Source organism: Arvicola amphibius, chromosome 2 (assembly GCF_903992535.2).
Source record: "Arvicola amphibius chromosome 2, mArvAmp1.2, whole genome shotgun sequence".
Lineage (NCBI taxonomy): Eukaryota > Metazoa > Chordata > Mammalia > Rodentia > Cricetidae > Arvicola > Arvicola amphibius.
This window is the reverse complement of record NC_052048.2, coordinates 27,090,089-27,105,053: the sequence shown is the minus strand read 5'-3', so window position 1 is coordinate 27,105,053 and position 14,965 is coordinate 27,090,089. Positions and strand designations below refer to the sequence as shown.

The 14,965-nt window shown below is 41.2% G+C and overlaps 1 protein-coding gene across 1 annotated transcript in view; it reads left to right on the top strand.

Annotated features, from left to right (window-relative positions):
- The window catches only part of Bcl2l13 (BCL2 like 13), a 51,813-nt gene that overhangs the window by 19,912 nt on the left and 16,936 nt on the right, over positions 1-14,965 (top strand). Inside the window, exons 3-5 of the mRNA XM_038318202.2 lie at positions 3,397-3,495; positions 5,237-5,393; positions 9,041-9,110. Of these exons, the coding sequence (XP_038174130.1) occupies positions 3,397-3,495; positions 5,237-5,393; positions 9,041-9,110 (326 nt within the window). The remainder of the gene's footprint in view (positions 1-3,396; positions 3,496-5,236; positions 5,394-9,040; positions 9,111-14,965) is intronic.

The following is a 14,965-nucleotide window of genomic DNA, read 5'->3' as shown; positions in this document are numbered from 1 at the left end:
TAAGCCACTTAACAGAACGATTCTCTCCCTCCCTCCCTCCCTCCCTCCCTCCCTCCCTCCCTCCCCCTCTCTACTGTCCTTGAACCTATAACAGTTCTGCTTCAGTCTCCCAAATGCTGGAATTACAGTCATTAGCCACTCCAGGCAGAAGATTTGGTTTTCAGTGTTGCTTCTTCATGGACTATTTATTGGTGCATGGGCAAATGATGAGGACTGGTTGATTACAGACTCAGTTTAAAGCTAAACTCTTGTGCCTTGGTTATTGAGTACAGTTCTCATAAGTGTGGAGGCAGGAGTTGAGGTCAGCTTCCTTGTTAACTTTCTTCATATTCTCTGTCTCTCCACTGCCATTAATAAATCTATATTATCTATTGCTCTGTATGTGTGGTTAGTCAGTTTTCATGCTCTCTTATAGAAAAATCACTTCTCAATTTCTAACTTCTTCTCTTTTTTTCTTTGCCAATACATTATGTATATTTTTCTATCCACTGTAACCCTTTACTTAGGTACATACCACAGTAGATGGTGACAGCCATACCACTGTCAAGTGTTTGTCCTGTTTGACACAAGTCTTAGACAAAGTGTCAGAGTCTTTGTAACCTGGTCAGAACAGATTGTAAAATCACTGAATGTAGGCTGGAGTACATGTAAGTGTTTACCTACATGGACAGCACAGGCTGATACTGATACTGAAAGGCTTGTACTGACCTCAGGCGTAGGAAAGTGTCCCTGAAGAGTGTGAATGGAGCTTACCTAGAAGCATAAAACCCTAGGTTCAATCCCCAGCTTGCCTAAAACCGGGCATGGTGGCACAGTCAGAAGTTCAAAGTTACCCTTGACTATAACAGTGATCTTAAGTCCAACCTGGGAAACTTTCTCTTAAAAAAAAATCACTAAAGACTGAAGACATAATGGAGAAACAGACTTAAATTGGTCCTCTGAGGAATAATCAGGAAAAAGAGTAAGTTAATAAGGCAATACATTAGAAATAAAGTATAATGTGTTTTATTTGTTGAATTGTGAAGAAACTGGGTTGCTTTTTTTTACTTTTGTTTTTTTGGGATAGGATTTCTCTGTGTTGTCACGGCTGTCCTAGAACTCGCTCTAGACCAGGCTGGTTTAGAATTTACAGAGATCCACCCGCCTCTGCCCTCCAGGATGTTGGGATTAAAGGTGTGCAACACCACCAGCGGCCTGGGTTGTTTTTAAAAAAATCTTCACTATACATAATTCAGTGTGGTTTCAAAGTATGCCTGTTGGAGCCAGGCATTATGACACGTGCTTGAAATCTCAGCAGCCGGACAGAAGGGTCATGAATTGGATGCCAGCCAGATCTGTTTAGTAAGATCCTATTTAACCCCTTCCCTCTCAAAAAGTGTGTGATGGGAATGAGGAGCTAACTCAGTTAATAAGCTACTGACTGTGCAAACATGAGAACTTGAGGTTGGATCCCCAGCACCCATGTGGTAAAAGCTGGACGTAGTAGCATTGGTCTGTAACCCCAGTATAGGGCAGGCAGGACAGGTGAACCCCTAGAGCTCGTGGGCTAGCTAGTATGTTCCAGGTTCCGCAAAGACCCTCTTTCAAAGAACAAGGTGGAGGGGCTGGAGAGATGACTCAGCAGGTAAGAGCACTGGTTTTCCTTCCAAAGGTTCTGGGTTCAATTCCCAGCACCTATGTGGCAGCTTAAAACTGTAACTCCAGTTCTAGGGAACACAGTGTTGTCTTCTGGCCTCCATGAGCACCAGAATTCATGTGGTGTACAGAAATCCATTCAGGCAAAACACTCACACACATACAAAGAAAGTAAGGTAGAAAACCATCGAGAAAGAAACCTAATGTTGGCCTCTGACTTCCACTTACATGTATGATTGCATTCACGCTTGTATACACCTCCCCTCCCCCCCCCCCCAGCACACACACACACTATGGAAACGTCTAAGGAATAAAATGGGAATTAGGAGCACTGTAGATTTCCACGGTGAGAATGACATCAAAGCTGTGTTATCCATAAGTTCCTAGATGGTCACACTAGCATTGTTTAGTGAATTGATTCTTAGTCAAAGCCAAGAACAGCCGGGTGGTGGTGGCGCCTGCCTTTAATCCCAGTACTCGGGAGGCAGAGGCAGGCGGATCTCTGTGAGTTCGAGACCAGTCTGCTCTACAAGAGCTAGTTCCAGGACAGGCTCCAAAGCTACACAGAAATCCTGTCTCAAAACATATATATATATATATATATATATATATATATATATTTATATGGTGTGTGTGGCGATGTGTGTGTGTGTATATAATCTTGGGGCTGGAGAGATGGCTCAGAGGTTAAAAACACTGACTATTCTTTCAGAGGTCCTGAGTTCAATTCCCAGCAACCACTATAATGAGATCTGGTGCCTTCTTCTGGCCTGTAAACATACATGCAGACAGATACTGTGTACATAATAAATAAATCTTCAAAAAAAAAGCCAAGAACAGAGAAGTACTTACTGTCTGTCTCTGGAACGCTAAGCAGAGTTCTTCAAAGGTTCTCGTTTACTCAGGGCTATTCATTTACTTCTGAGATAGGCTCTCGCTACATCTGTAGTGTCGTGTGTGCCCTCGCCCCTCGTCACGACAGGGTTTCCCTGTATAACCCTGGCCATCCTGGAACTCATTCTGTAGACCAGGCTGGCCTTGAACTCACAGAGATCTGCTTGTCTCTGCCTCCAAATGCTGGATTAAAAGTGTGTGCCACCGCCTGGCTACATGTGTAGTCTCAACTGGCCTAGAGTTTGCTATCAGACCAGACTGGTGTCAAACTTGACGCCTTTGCCTCCAAAATGCCCAGCCTTCCTTAGAGCTGAGAGTATCTCGGGACCATAATGCCTGACTCACACGTTTTTATTCTGAAGACTGTTGCAAGCAGGAAGAGGGGACCTGTGTGTGTTGATACTCTTGTCTTCCTGTCTTCTAATGTATGTGTCTGGAGTCAAGTGTTCAGAGGCTCCTCTTCTGTATGATTTTACTCTCAGCATTAATCTATTAACTATTGTTTCTTCCCTGCTTTTCTTTTTTCTTTTTTCTTTTTTTTTTAGTTCTGGGATCAAAGTCAGAGTGTTTGAACAGGTGCTCTTCACTGATCTACACCTCAGCCTTATTTATTGTTGCAAAAAATACCTTCTAGCTTTGATAATAAAATTTGATTTCTTGTTTTCTGACTTAATACTAAGTGTAAATAGTTCTGGTTTTTGGAAACAGGGTACCACTCTGTTGCCCAGGCTGGCTCTTATACTCCTGATCTAAGGTGACCCCTCCTGCCAAGGCCTCCACATGTGGCTACTACAACTGTCTGTATCTAATGGCTTATCTGTCCCTCTTTCTGTAGTAACCTCTCTTGTTTTCTCTTGTTTATTTCAGGTGATGTAACCCCACAGTCTCTGGACCCAGAAGTTTTATTAAAAGTTAAATCTGAGATTGAAGAAGAACTGAAATCCTTGGACAAAGAAGTCTCTGAAGGTCTATTCCCTCTTCCCTTCCTGAGCAATGAGTAGATTTGTCAGTTCTGGTTATTGTCCATTTAGTTACCCCCCCCCCCCTCGTTGTTGTCATCATTTTATTTTATTTTATTTTGGTTTTTGAGACAGGGTTTCTCTGTGGCTTTGGAGCCTGTCCTGGAACTCGCTCTGTAGACCAAGCTGACCTCAGACTCACAGAGATCCGCCTGCCTCTGCCTCCCGAGTGCTGGGATTAAAGGCGTGCGCCTCCACTGCCTGGCTGTCGTTTTAATTTTTGAGGTAGGGTTTCACCATGTAACTGCCTGGCCTGACACTTGCTGTGTAGACAAGGCTGGCCTCGAACCCCCATAAATCTAACTGCCTCTGCTTCCAGTGTTAGGGTTAAAGATGTGCACTGCCACTGCTGCCTTCTCCTCCAGAGATTTATTCATTTGTGTGTTTAGAGGTTCATAGTATCAGATGTGAATTCTCTGCTCTGGAGCAGGCCTCACTTACAGTCAGAAAATGATTTTTATGACCGTTTTCTTTGCCAAAATATATGTTTTAAATTATATTTTATCTTGAAAACATTGTAATTACATCATTTCTCCCTCTCTTTCCTTTCCTCTCCATCCCCTCCCATATACCTCTCCCATGCTTTCTTCAAATTCATGTCCTCTTCTTTAAAAATTGTTAATACTTGTGTGTGTATATGTATGTGTGTGTTCCTAAATATATAAAATGTAATAACTTTCAATAGAAACAACTGTTAGTTGGGAAAGAAAATTAATAAAAATTTATGAACAAACTAGGCATGCTGATTTGTGCTTATAGTCTTAGCACTTGGGAGGGTGAGGGACAAAGGTCCTTGTTAGTTTGAGGCCATCCTGGGCTGCATAGTAAATACCATGTGAACCTAGGCTACAGTGAGACAAATGCTGGCAAGAGAAAAGGAAGGAAGGAAGGAAGGAAGGAAGAAAGGAAGGAAAAGAAAAATAAAGAAGTAAATTTACAAATGAACAATTCATGGTGGTTTATGCTTATAATCCCAGTACTTGAGAGACTGAGCTAGGAGAATCATGAGTTCGAAGCCAGTCTGGGCTAAATAGGGAGGCCTCCAGCTGAAAAACAAAACAATAACACCTCAAAATTGTAGACTCTCATAAAGATACCCCTTTCTTTTCTTTCTGTTTTTCTTTTTCTTTTTTTTTTTTTTTTTCCTGGAGACAGGGTGTTGTTGGATCCCAGGTTGGCCTCAGATTCACTAGCCAAGGCTGGTCTTGAACTCCTAGTCATCCTATCTCCATTTCCTTAGTGTGCTACCATGCTCAGCTTTCTTTTGATTTTTTTTTTTGATGCAGACTCATGCTGTATAGCCCAACTGACCTGGGACTCACTGTGTAGCCCAGGCAGGCTTCTTTCTTGAGATCTTCCTGCCTCAGACAACCCTGAGTGTCAAGATTATAGGTGTGCACCATTACATCTGGCTTATAGCACAACTTATGGTACTATTTATTTTCTTGTCGTTCTTATAACTTTTATTTATTTTATGTGTATGGGTGTTTTGTCTGTATGTATGTCTGTGTACCATGTGCATGCAGTGCCAAAGGAGTCCCAGAAGAGGGCTTTGGATTTCCTGGGTCTTTGTGCTAGGAATCAAACCCTGGTCCCCTGAAAGAGCAGCAAGTGCTCTTAATCACTAGCAATCTCTCCAGCCCTGGCACCATTTATTAATTTTGATTTTTCTTTTATCTTGTCTTCAGCCTTCACCAGCACAGGCTTTGACTGTCACACCTCACCAGTGTTTAGCCCAGCTAACCCCGAAAGCTCAATAGAAGACTGCTTGGCCCATCTTGGAGAAAGAGTGTCCCAGGAGCTGAAAGAGCCTTTGCATAAGGCCTTGCAAGTGATTCTCAGCCAGTGAGTTGCAGCTGCCGAGTGGAGGGTGCTTCTCTGAGCAGTCTGGGTGGACGCGGTGCTGGGTTGGCTGAGGCTTTGCTTTAGGCAGTCACCCTTCCTCCTTCGCGCTCCTAAAGCGTCTGCTTTGTCTCGAAGCCAGGATTAAATATTCCGCCAGAGATCTGATGGTTTTTACTTACCCATTGAGCTGTCAGGTTTCAACAGATTCACGTACTGTGTTATAAACACAAACTATTGCCTTTGTCCTAATCATTCCTTGTCTCTGGCCATCTATTTTCATAGATATATGAATATGGCTGGGGGTTTGTGTACTATAATGTATGATTAGCATTATCTTTGTATTTGAGATGGCTGTATTTAGTATTGTATCTGTATCACAGATATTGTTATCCTTTGGGGTTGCACATCTGCCTGTGAAGCTACTTCTGTATTCCTGCAGGGAACTCCTTTCCAGCTATGGCCCTCACTGTACTAAAACTAAAATTGAGAAGCTAGCAAAAATACAAGCATGCTAAAATAGAACCAATTCACTTATGATAAGTCTCATTGAGGAATTAATATGAATTACAGCATTAGTGTGAATTGATGAAGATGGATCATTTAGGAAATTTGTTCCTCACCAAAAGGTTAAAATTCAGATGGCAAATTGCTGTTGTAGTAAGGAAATTCTTTACTGTTATGTAGTCAAGGTTTAGCAGGAAGCAGTTAGTGTTTCCATATTTTCTGGTGAAAGGAGCATATATAAAATCCTTAATTATGCTCAGTGAAGTGAAACCATAGGTGGATTTTCTACCTCAGACACAGAGTAAAGGAATGTGGAAAGGATGGTATGAGTGGCCAGGAAATAAAGCTTAAGTAGGAAATTTGGGTTCACAGCATGACTAAGACCAGCAGGGCTGCTGTCCTAGCTCTGGGGGCCTGGGGGGAAGGGTGAATTGAGTAGGGTTCACTAAGACTTTCTGTCCTTAAATGTTCAAATATTGTACATACTGAGATTACAACCTTAAAAGATCGTGCTTTCTTTTCTTTGTCTTTTTTGAGACAAGGTCTCATTGTAGCCCAAATCACATTGTAGCCTTAATCACAGAACTCCATCTGTCTCTGCCTCTCAAGTGCTGAATTAAGGAATGTGCCACCGTGATGCCTGGCCTTTAAGATTTGTTTTTATTTTTATTTATATGTATGTTGATGCCCAGAAGACCAGAAAAGGTTGAGTCTCCTCGACCAGGAATTACAGGCCCCATCATGGGTGCTTGGAACTGAACAGGGGTAGGAAGTGCTCTTAATCTTGACTGCTGAGTCATCTCTCCTTTATGAAAACCATTTCATTCTTCATATGTCAATTCTTCGTTTACTCATTGTAACTTGGCTGGGATATTACCAACTCTCTAATGAGCAGAATGGTATAATTTTGCCTTTTGCAACAGGGTCTCTTACTATGGAGTCTTAGCTGACCTGGAACTCACAGAGATTCACCTTGCCTCTGATTTCCAAGTGATAGGTAGCGTTAAAGGTTTGTGCTACCATGTCCTGAGTTTTCATTCATTCATTCATTCATTCACTCATTTAAGAGAATGCTGGTTTAGATGAATATTTAGTTTTCCAGAAACCTTAAATAGTGGCACTTAAAATAATATTTTTTATTATTAATATTAATAATAATATTTTTAAGTTGGTTATATAGCAAATAAGTTTGTTCAAAAGTCAGTCTTTTGAAAGTTTGAAGCTGTTACTGACACCCTGGAAACAGTGCAGTTGTACAGGTGGAAACATCTCCTACTCCAAATGCTTTTGCAAAAGTGGGAAATTCATCTTAACTCTTTGATTTCTATAGGCACCTTTCTTCTCTTTACTCTAAGACCACAGAAAGAAGGCTGATCATTCAGCTACTTGCTTTCCTATGTATTAAAACATAAATGTTTTTACCTGCTACATGTTTCATATGCATGTGTGTACATATAATGTTTTAAATCATATTTCATTCTGAAGGATGATAAAGTCCTTAGCCTGATAGCCAAACTACCTGTAAGGACTGCAGTGGCCCACAGCAGCCCAGTTCAGAACAGGAAGTGAAGGGACTGGTAGCCGCCAGTGAAGCCTCAGGGAGCTAGAGGTAGGTGGATGATGTAGTATCTGGTGAAATTCCAGTTGTGCAGGATTCCAGTGTGGAGCCCGATACTTCTAAAAGGGTCCTGAGCACTGATAAGAAGTGGCTTCAGCCAGGCAGTGCTTCCGGGTGCGCGGTGCTGATTGTATAGCGGACAGCAGCTGTGCAGCAGGGCTGTTTCCTGAGTCTCTAGTCTGTAGACACAGTGAAGGCAAAAACATCTGCAAACACATAAAACATGACATTAATGAAATTTTTAACATATTTTAAATCAGTATAGTCAAAGTATTTTAAATATTCAAAGATTATTAGTGAGATATTTCATTCTTTTTTTTTCCTTTGCAGCTCTTTGAAATACAAAGTGTGTTAATATTTTAGGCACAATAACCACATTTCAGATTCTTTATAGCTACATGTGATATCTAGACATTTTTGTGGCATACTTCAAAATCCTAACGAACCAGGTGGTGGCCTTTAATCCCAGCACTCAGGAGGCAGAGGCAGGCAGGTCTCTGCATTCGAGTCTAGCCTGGTCCACAGATCGAGGTCCAGGATGGCCAAGTCTAAACAGAGAAACCCTGTCTTTACAACAAAGCAAAGCAAAAACCCTAACTAGAAATGGAAGTAGTGTGCTATTGGAGTCAGTCCGGCTGGGTGTTTGCCTGGCATGCTTTTGGGATGTGTAGTCTCTTAGCTTTTCCCAGCTTTGCCTTCTAATGTGTGGTGATAGTATGTGATGTAATATAATATAAATGTGAAAAATATAAAACCTAATACATTAGACCACTAATAAGTGGTAGTTTTTATTGTTTGTCTGTATTCATCTGCTAAGAAGTTGCAGACTAGAGTAGTCAGAACAGAAAATGATTCTGGAATTGGATTTTTAAAACCTATAAAAGCATGGCCCTTCCTACTTCCTATTTTCTTGTTTTACTTACCTATTTACTTATGTTTTCTTGAGATAGGTTGGCCTCAAACCCAGAGATCCATCTGCCCGTGTCTTGTGCTGGGATTAAAGGTGCTGCCTCCACTGTCTGGTTTAGGCTTTTGCCTTTAAAAAAAAAAAAAAAAAAAGCTAGATTGTGTTTTCACTTAACTGAGTTAAGTTTTACATGTTACTATTTGATTCTTTAATTTTGGGATTTGATATCTGTAATTCAGGCATTTATCTTTAACAGATAAATTCCAAGTAATTAAAAAATGACTAGAATATATATTTATCTTGATTTAAGTTTTACACGTTACTATTTGATTCTTTAATTTTGGGATTTAGTATCTGTAATTCAGGCATTTATCTCTAACAGATGAATTTCAAGTAATTAAAAAATAATGACTAGAATATATATTTATCTTGATACACTGCTATAACAACCTCCTCAGCAGTGTAGGGAATGTTTGGGGGAAACCAAATATTAAAAGCCATATCATGAAAAAAAATCGATATGTTCAGAAAGCTTAGCAACACGGTAGTGTCTGTATATTTATTCACCTGAAATTAAGCCCTTTTTTGTGACGCAGACTTTTAAAAAACTTTCTACAGGCCCCTGACGTATCAGGCCTACCGTGACTGCGCAGCGGAGATTGCAGCTCATGCCGGCGCATGGAATAAGGTAGTCACCAAGTTATCTTTGCTAATAATAAAGCAGAAAGAGAATTGTTACTCTTCGCACTAATTAATGTATGAGTCCAAACTATGTTAAGTGGATAGTTTTGTTTTACTATTTTCTTAAATTAATGTGCAAGGTTCCACAATGTCCCCTGTGGTATGCTCTTCTTTGCTGTGCTCTGAGTTTTCTATCATTTCTTGAGTTCTCTTTGTTAGACATGACATTTGTCTCCAGGTAGTTACTTGTTAGCATGTGAATTAACATGTCTTAGAGAAGAATGAGGTATTCATTTAGATACGTCTTCTGGTTCTTTTAAAAAATTAGTGCCATGCCAGGCGGTGGTGGCGCACGCCTTTAATCCCAGCACTTGGGAGGCAGAGGCAGGCGGATCTTGTGAGTTTAAGGCAGCCTGGTTTACAGAGTGAGTTCCAGGATAGCTAGGGCTGTTACACAGAAAAACCCTGCCTTATAAAACAAAACAAAACAAAACAAATGAACAAAAATTTAACGCCGTTTTTGATTTTATAGTTTAGATAGTAGTGTGTCTCATGTGGTATCTCATTTGATCATTCTAAACTCTCCTTTGAAGAATGCACAGTGGATTTTATTGCCTTATTTTGCGGCTGGAAGGGGGTGGGATATCCTGCTGACTAGATTTTGCACTCTACTGGTGAACTGCATTCTCAGTATAATGAGCTTTTTTTTCTGTTGTTTGTTTACTTAGGTGGATGACTGTTCAGGAAAGGGTTAAGCTTGTGTAGGATCTCTTGACTAGCAACCAGTTCACATTTGCTGGTTCTAGCCTTTCCACTGTGTTGTGTGATTATCTCTTGTCTTATGCTGTGTTGCCTGCCTGTTGCCTTGCAAAGGCGGATTGGGAGGAGATGACTGTGGGGAAGTATAGCGTGGCTAGCCCTGCCGTCCGCAGTGCACACAGTCTGTCTCTTGAACCAGCTTCAGTCATGCCTCGCCTTGGTGGCTGTTTAATTGTCTCCAGTGTCCCAGGGGCTTCATTGCAAACATCTTCACACAATAGCCTCTCAGAGCCTCTCCTGCCACAGTTGTCTGGCCTCAGCAGCATTCTGGAACCATGGACAAGATTCCATTAATCTCTCAATCTTGCAACTTTCTTGTGTGTAAAGCCTACCAGTACCACGTGGATGATGCTGCCAAGTTCTGCTGCCAACTCCAGATGGCTCCTGGCCCCTTGGATCACAGCTGCAGTAGTTTATGTGTGCTGAGGTCTTTGTTTTTGATCAGGGAGCCCCTTACTGTGTTCTTAGTTCAAGCTCTCTCCTTTCAGACAGATAAGCCTTTTCACCAGCTACTGCCTGAGTGGAAGGACTCCTCTGCTGTCATCCATGGCAGAACAGGAAGTTTGCCATTACGATTACAACCTCTCTTCCACACACGTCTTGGTGCAACTTTATATTCGCTTATACTCTTTTTCTTGCCAAACTGCACATTTTTACTGTCTTTCTGCCCATTCTTTGTCAGGGAATTAAATAAAATGTGAACAAAGGTATGCCAGTAGACGGTACCCTTTCTGATGCTGAAAGTCTCCTAGACATTCCAGTCCAGGAATTTCTCAGGGAAAGATATTCCCTGTGAGGAATACTGTTGTCCTGTGAGGGAATTACTCAGAATAAGAATAAGAAGAGAAGACTATGTGCTTCATCTTTCTTGTAATTTTATTTATTTTTTGAGTCAGGACTTCATGTCCTTTAGGCTGCCCTAAAGCAGCGGAGGATGATCTTGAACTACTGGTTTGCCTGTCTCCACCTCTCCAGTGCTAGGATTACAGGCATGTACCACAGTGGCTGTTTCTATAGTGCTCAGGATCAAACCCAGGCCTTCACTCATGGTAGGCAGTCTACCAGCTAAACCATATTCCTAGTCCTTTCTTAATCACTAGAAAAGTGAATATGAGACCTTCTTGGAATGACTAGGCTCTGAATTTTCTTTTATTTTCTTTTTTTAGTATTTTGAGACATTGTTTCTCTGTGTAATGGTCCTGGCTGTCTGGGAAATTGCCTTGTAGTCCAGGCTGACCTCAAACTCCAGAGGTCTGTGTGCCTCTGCCTCCTAAGTGCTGGGGGATAAAGGTGTGTGCCACCACTACCTGGTCTGAATCCTTTTAATATTAAAAAAACCACAAAAATGCAGACTACTAAAAAATAATGATTTAGTTTTAGATTATGTAGAATACTTGTGAATAATACAGTTGGTATAAATGAGCTGTAGAAGTGACTTAACTTTTCTTGTTTTGGTTTTTTGAAACAGCATTTCATTATAGCCCAAGCTAACCTCAGGATAACTATGTGGCCAGGGATGAGCTTGAACTTCTAAACTTCCCGTTATTAACTTGTAATATTCTGTTTACAAGCTTGAACCACACCACCTAGTTTTGTGTTGCTTCATGGCTGCTAAACAAAAGTACTCTACTGAGCTACATCCTTAGCCCTGCTTAGAGCAACTCCTGATGTTTCTTTTTTTTTTTTAAATATTTATTTATTTATTATGTATACAAAATTCTGAGTGTATGCCTGTAGGTCAGAAGAGGGAACCAGACCTCATTACAGATGGTTGTGAGCCACCATGTGGTTGCCAGGAATTGAACTCAGGACCTTTGGAAGGGTAGGCAATGCCCTTAACCGCTGAGCCATCTCTCCAGCCCCTCCTGATGTTTCTTGTACAGGAAAGTTGAAGTATGTAAAGATAATCTACACTACTGCTCCCAAACTGGGCAAGGTAGAGGCAAGGAATCAGGAATCCAGGACCATCCTCAGCTATATGATGATCTCCAGGCCAGCCCGCTACATGAGACCTTATCTCAAACAAAACCGAAAACAAATAAAATACAAATAGAAGTGAGTAGGTCTGAAGGTCCATTAAGAAGGGCCTGTCAGATAAGTAAGCCTGGTGTGATGGTCGCTTAATAATTTCTGTGAGCTGAGTGTGGTGGTGCATATGTAATCCCAGTATTAGAGGTGGAAGCAGGAGGATCAGTAGTTCAAGGCCAGCCTCAGCTACGTGAGACCCTCTCTTAAGCAGAACAGAACAGGGCTAGCAGAATGACTTAGCAGGTAAAGGTGTTTGCCACCAAGCCTGATGGCCTCAGTTTGAGCACTGGGATCCCTGGTAGGAGAAGCAGACTCGCCAGTGTCGTTCTCTGACCTCATGCCCTATGATGCACTCTCAGACTGCTCCCTCCCCAGCAATGCATACGTGGTCTTTAAAACATCAAAACAGTGTGAGGAATAAGTCATATGTCGGGCATGTAGCAACAAGAATATTAGCAGACAAAGAGAAAGTGCTGCAGTTTATAAAATGAAATGTCTGAACTCTGCCATTCAAAATTAGCTAGCATGGAAAGGAAAATGAGATGATGAAGGCTCTGGGAGAGCACTAGGTGAAGAACAGAGGGGTTAGATGACAGCTGTCCAGAGTGGTTAGGAGGGACTGTACCCAAAGCTGAAAGTGAGGAGAGAAAGCTTCTCACATTTGTTACTCATTTATTTTATATAAAATGAGATAGCTGCTTTTTTTTTTTTAAGATTTATTTATTATGTACAGTGTTCAGCCTCCATGTATGTCTGCAGGCCAGAAGAGGGCGCCAGATCTCATTACAGATGGTTGTGAACCACCATGTGGTTGCTGGGAATTGAACTCAGGACCTCTGGAAGAACAGCCAGTGCTCTTAACCTCTGAGCCATCTCTCCAGCCCTAGCTGCTTTTTGATAGATGTGGAAGAGGTAACTTGTAACGGGTGAAAGGAAATGTTATTTTATATGATGGCTCATAAAGTAAGATATGTACAGTTCATTTCCCCAATAAATAATAGGAGATTGAGCATGCCTAAAGTCAAAGTGTCACACACTTCTGGATCATTATAGGAGATTAGAGTGCTTTGTTGTAGAGGACACCCAGGTCTGTGCAGTTGACCAGAGTTTGCAGGATTCTCAAACCATCCTTTGTCTGCTCCTGCCCAAGGCAGTGTGGAGGCAAGATAAACAGTCATTTTGTTTTAGACAGCTGGATGCATTTTCTTATTCTAATAGCCCTATTTTCATTTCCATTAGTGGTTAAAAAAGGTTTTAATGTATTTTGAGCAGAGTTCTTTGAGAATATAAAAAAATGAAGATGTGTGTTGTATCTTCCATTCAAACTTCAAAGTGGATTCCTTCAAGAATCCAAAGCCAAGGAATATTAGTATGAAGCATGAACTCATTTTCAAAGTTTGTTTTCTTTTGAGGAAATACTTTGTCATTCTGTTTTTTTTTCCTCCGTAATCCAGAAACAAGGAACTGAAATTGGTTTATTTCCTCATGCATTCCTTCTTAGGTCATGGAGAGACTTTCATGTTTTAGACAAAAGAGCCTGCATGCAGATGGCATGCAGTTATTAACATTAGCTAATTTCCCCTCTTTTCTTTTCTTCTTCCCTCTCCTCCTCCTCCTCCCCATCTCTAGCTTCTTAATTTGTAACATTAGGGAAAGATCCAGTTCCTTCGGTACTCTGCCACCAAGGCATCCTCAGTCCTTTAGTTTTTGTTCTTATTTTTCTGTATGCATTTTTTTTTTTGTTTTCAAAAGGAAGGCAGTAGACTCTAGTTAGTGTCTGTTGTAAATTATGATTATTTTAAATATTGAGCCACAGGATTATTAGCTATTGTCATAGGGTTTTTATTGCTGTGAAGAGACACCATGAGCGTGACAACTCTTACAAAGGAAACATTTAATTTGGTGGCTCACTTACAGTTTCAGAGGTTCAGTCAGTTATCGTCATCGTGGGAAGCATGGCAGCAGGCAGGCAGATGTGGGGCTGAGCTGAGAGCGCTGCATCTTGACTCGGGGCAGCAGGAGTCCACTGACAGTCACACTGAGTGAAGCTTGAGAAAAAGACCTCAAAGCCCACCCCACAGAAGGTGTGGCCCAGATTAAAGGTCTGGATTAAAGGCCCTTGTCATCCTGCCTCCTCCAACAAGACCAAACTTCCTCCAAGGCCACTCCTAATCCCCCATAATATTATTCATCTAGACTACCACAGGTATAGTTTACAATGCCTCTTTTTGTATTGGAGTTTGGTGACTTTCATAAGGTAGCTCATAGTTTTTAAGTTATTATTTTGCCAGATGTGATCACTCACCTATAATTTCAGCACTTGGGGGATCGAGGCAGGAGGATTGCCATGGGTGGAAACCAGCCTGTGTGGCAGCATAAGACCCTGGCTCAGAAAGAGCAACAATGAAATTTTTTTCAAATATACAATAAAGTGTTTGGTGCAAAATGTAAAAAGTATAGAAATAAACCTGGTGTCAGTGTGCACATCTTTAATCCCAGCATTTGGGAGGCAGAGGCAGGCAAATCTGAGTTCAAGGCCAATTTGGTCTAAAGAACAAGTTATAGGACAACCAGAGCTACACAGAGAAACCCTGTCATGACCCATGACCCTCCCCCCCCCCAAAAAAAAAGAGAAAGAAAAAAGTGCAGAAATAATAGAATCAAAGATAATAACTTTTCCCTCACCTGCCCTAATCACTAAGTTCCCTTACGTGACTGTTGCTAGTTTGTGTCTTTTCACAACTTTTTCCAGAGTCCCTGTAAGTCATAGGTGTATGTGTGCATATGCACTGTGTGTTGACTTAAATTTTGGTAATTGGTGCATTAACAGTCTATTTCTTTTAAGAGCAAGGGTGACTACAGTTTTTAGATTAGTCTTTGTTGAATTGTTTTTAGCATTTTGTAGCCACAAATAATTAAAAACCCAGAGACAGGTATTGGCATTCAACCTGAAGATTAGAAAAGCAAAGCAGCCAGCCATTAAAGACCTCTTACCTCTTTGAAATCTTCAGACTG